At 43.6% G+C, this 3,032-nt stretch overlaps 1 protein-coding gene across 1 annotated transcript; it reads right to left on the minus strand.

Moving 5' to 3' along the window:
- Positions 1–2,148: 2,148 nt before the first annotated feature.
- Positions 2,149–2,738, minus strand: LOC145089417 (uncharacterized). The gene is made up of 2 exons (XM_079027857.1): positions 2,373–2,738; positions 2,149–2,229 (listed from the first exon to the last, which is right to left on the minus strand). The coding sequence occupies exons 1-2, from the start codon at positions 2,736–2,738 to the stop codon at positions 2,149–2,151; spliced, it is 447 nt and encodes a 148-aa protein (XP_078883983.1).
- Between the last annotated feature and the right edge of the window lie 294 nt (positions 2,739–3,032).

Genomic DNA, 3,032 nt, shown 5'->3' on the forward strand with positions numbered 1-3,032 from the left:
ATAATATCCAATTAATAATTCGATCTCGTAAGCAAATATCTAAGCTACTTAGCCCATAACCATGGTAAAAGACCATTTTATCCATTTTCCTTACTTGACCCAAAACCTAGGCCCAATCCAACTACTCAAAAGGCCCAAATCCTAAATGCCAACCCAAAGCCCAATATAGCCAAATCTTCCAAATTTGGCCCAAAACCTATCATGGGCCTAAATCCAAGGAAGCCCAATATACTAGTTAAAAGCCCAAAGTAGAAGCCTAACGGCCCAACAAGGCACAATCTTAAAAGCCCAAACTATGGCCCAAAACCGAGAATTGCCAAGTCTAAACGTCCATCTGCTGAGTACGCGGTGCGTACTCAGCTCGTATGCCCAACGTACGCCTCAGGCTCCCAAACTACTTCATTAATCACTAAAACAGTTAAGACCTTTTGCCAAACTCTCAGATCTGGTCTCTAAGGGTAACTTAATATGTAAGTTTGGCAACTTTACACTCATGCATGGCTTAATGGGACTTAAAGCTCATAAAGGAGCTTAATAAAGACCTTAATACATGCATGGACCAATATCCTCCATAAAGTTTGCATTTTTATGAACATGGTGCCTTAATGGAGCTAAGATCTAACATCCATGCCTTCTGGAGTAGATCAACAACTCAACTTTAACTCAAAAGACCTAAAAAATGCATAAGCTAAGCCCCAAAACTAAATCTAACATAATGAAACATCATGTAGAAAACTTTATACCTCAAATGGCTTGAAATGATGATGATGAAGCTGGATCTATAAGCCCAACCTACTCCACAGCAACCACCAAGAGTTCTTCTTCTTCTTCTTTCACTAAAATACCACCAAAATCTCACTTACAAGCTCAAAACTCACAAGAGGTACTTAGGGTTTCGTTTTCAGGGCATAAGATGATGAAGGTTGGTCAATAAATGTCCAAGAGGTGCTATAATGATGTTTAAATAAGGTACAAACCCTAAAAATTAGGGTTTTCCCCTCGCACCACGTATGTCATGCGTACTCCATGTACGCCTTGCATATGTAGGTGAAGCCCGCAATCAGCTGATAAGCTAGTACGCCCTGCATACTAGCCTGGGACCAAAATGTTAACAATTTTCATTAAAGGGGCTGAAAGGAAACTTACCAAAACCTGAATGTTACAATTCTCCCCCACTTAAATCAGACTTCGTCCTCGAAGTCTGCTGCCCCTAATAACTTTAGGTAATGCTCCCTCATGTCATCCTCCGGCTCCCACATCCATTCTGAACCCTTGCGGTGTTGCCACCGGACCTTCACTAACTCAACAACCTTGTTCCTCAAGGTTTTCGTCTTCTGGTCAAGAATCATCATCGGTCTCTCGATATAATTCAGGCGGTTATCCACCTAAATATCCTCCTATAGAACCATGGCGGAATCATCCATTACCCTGAAAGGACCAATGAACCTGGGGCCCAATTCGCCTCTCTTCCTAAATCAAATGACACCTTTCCAAAGTGACACGTTCCAGAGAACCATATCCCCAACATGGAAATCTAGATATGATTGGCTCTTGTTGGCATAGCTCTTCTGCTGACTTTGAGATATCTGGAGTCTATTGCGAACCTGCTGAATCACCTCATTAGTCTTGAGTACCACCTTGGTACTCCCCATGACTCATTGACCGACCTCACCCTAACATATCGAGTTCCTTCGTTTCCTACCATAGAGCATCTCAAAAGGAGGTCGATCAATGTTGGCGTGATAGTTGTTATTATACGAAAATTTCTCTAACGGAAGATACGTATCACAACTCCCACCGAAATCCAAAACACATGCTTGAAGCATATCCTCCAAGGTATGAATAGTCCACTCGCTCTGAACGTTAGTTTGTGCTTGGAAAGCCGCACTGAAATGGAGACGAGCAACCAACTCTTCGTGAAACCTCTTCCAAAATCTGGAAGTAAAACGAACATCCCTGTCTGAAACCACTAAAACCGACACCCCATGTCGTGCTATGACCTCCCTGATATATACCTCAGCCAACTTCTCCACAGAGATAGTCTCCTGAATCGGGATAAAATGTGCGCTCTTGGTCAATCGGTCCAGGATGACCCAAATCGAATCCACTACGTGCGCAATCCGAGGTAACTTTGTAATGAAATCCATGTTAATCTCCTCCCATTTCCAAACAAGAATATCTAACGGCGGCCTCTTTCCATGAGGTCATTAATGCTCGACTTTGACTTTCCTGAAAGTTAAGAACATCTCCACATACCAAGCTACATCGCGCTTCATGCAGGGCCACCAATAATTAGGACGAAGATTTCTATAGATCTTCGTCTCCCCGGGATGAATGGAGAATCTCGATTTGTGTGCCTCCTCCATCAGAACCTGACACACACCACCCCAATACGGAACCCATACTCTCCGATGAAGATTAAATAACCATCGGCTATCATAATCTAAGGAAGCCACTTGACCCATTATGCGCTCACTCTTCCGGTACTCTTCCTTCATAGCCTTGATATGAGCCTCTCGAATTCGCTCCAAAAGCGAAGTAATCCCGGTCATCCTCAAACAAATATCCATGATCGGAGCCGCAACCGCATTATGGCGAAGAACATCGGCCACCACATTGGACTTCCTCGGATGGTAAAGGATCGCACAATCATAACCCTTCACCACATCTAACCACCGGTGCTGCCTCATCTTTTGATTCGGTTGATCCATCAGATACCTCAAGCTCTTGTAATCCATGTAAGTAGTACAACGGACCCCATAAAGGTAATGTTGCCAAATATTGAGGGCAAAAACCACAACCCCCAATTCTAAATCATGTGTTGGATAATTCGCCTCATGAGGCTTCAACCGCCTCAAAGCATAAGCGATCACATGACCCCTCTAGATCAGAACTGCACCCAAACCCGTGATTGACACATCATAATAAACCACAAAGTCCTCAACACCCTCCGACAGAGTCAAAATTGGCGCCTCACACAACCTCTGCCTCAAGGTCTCAAAATTTTCCTGTTGCAGAGTCCCCTATCGAAA

This window comes from Lactuca serriola, chromosome 2 (assembly GCF_051521515.1).
Source record: "Lactuca serriola cultivar US96UC23 chromosome 2, Lser_US96UC23_V15, whole genome shotgun sequence".
Lineage (NCBI taxonomy): Eukaryota > Viridiplantae > Streptophyta > Magnoliopsida > Asterales > Asteraceae > Lactuca > Lactuca serriola.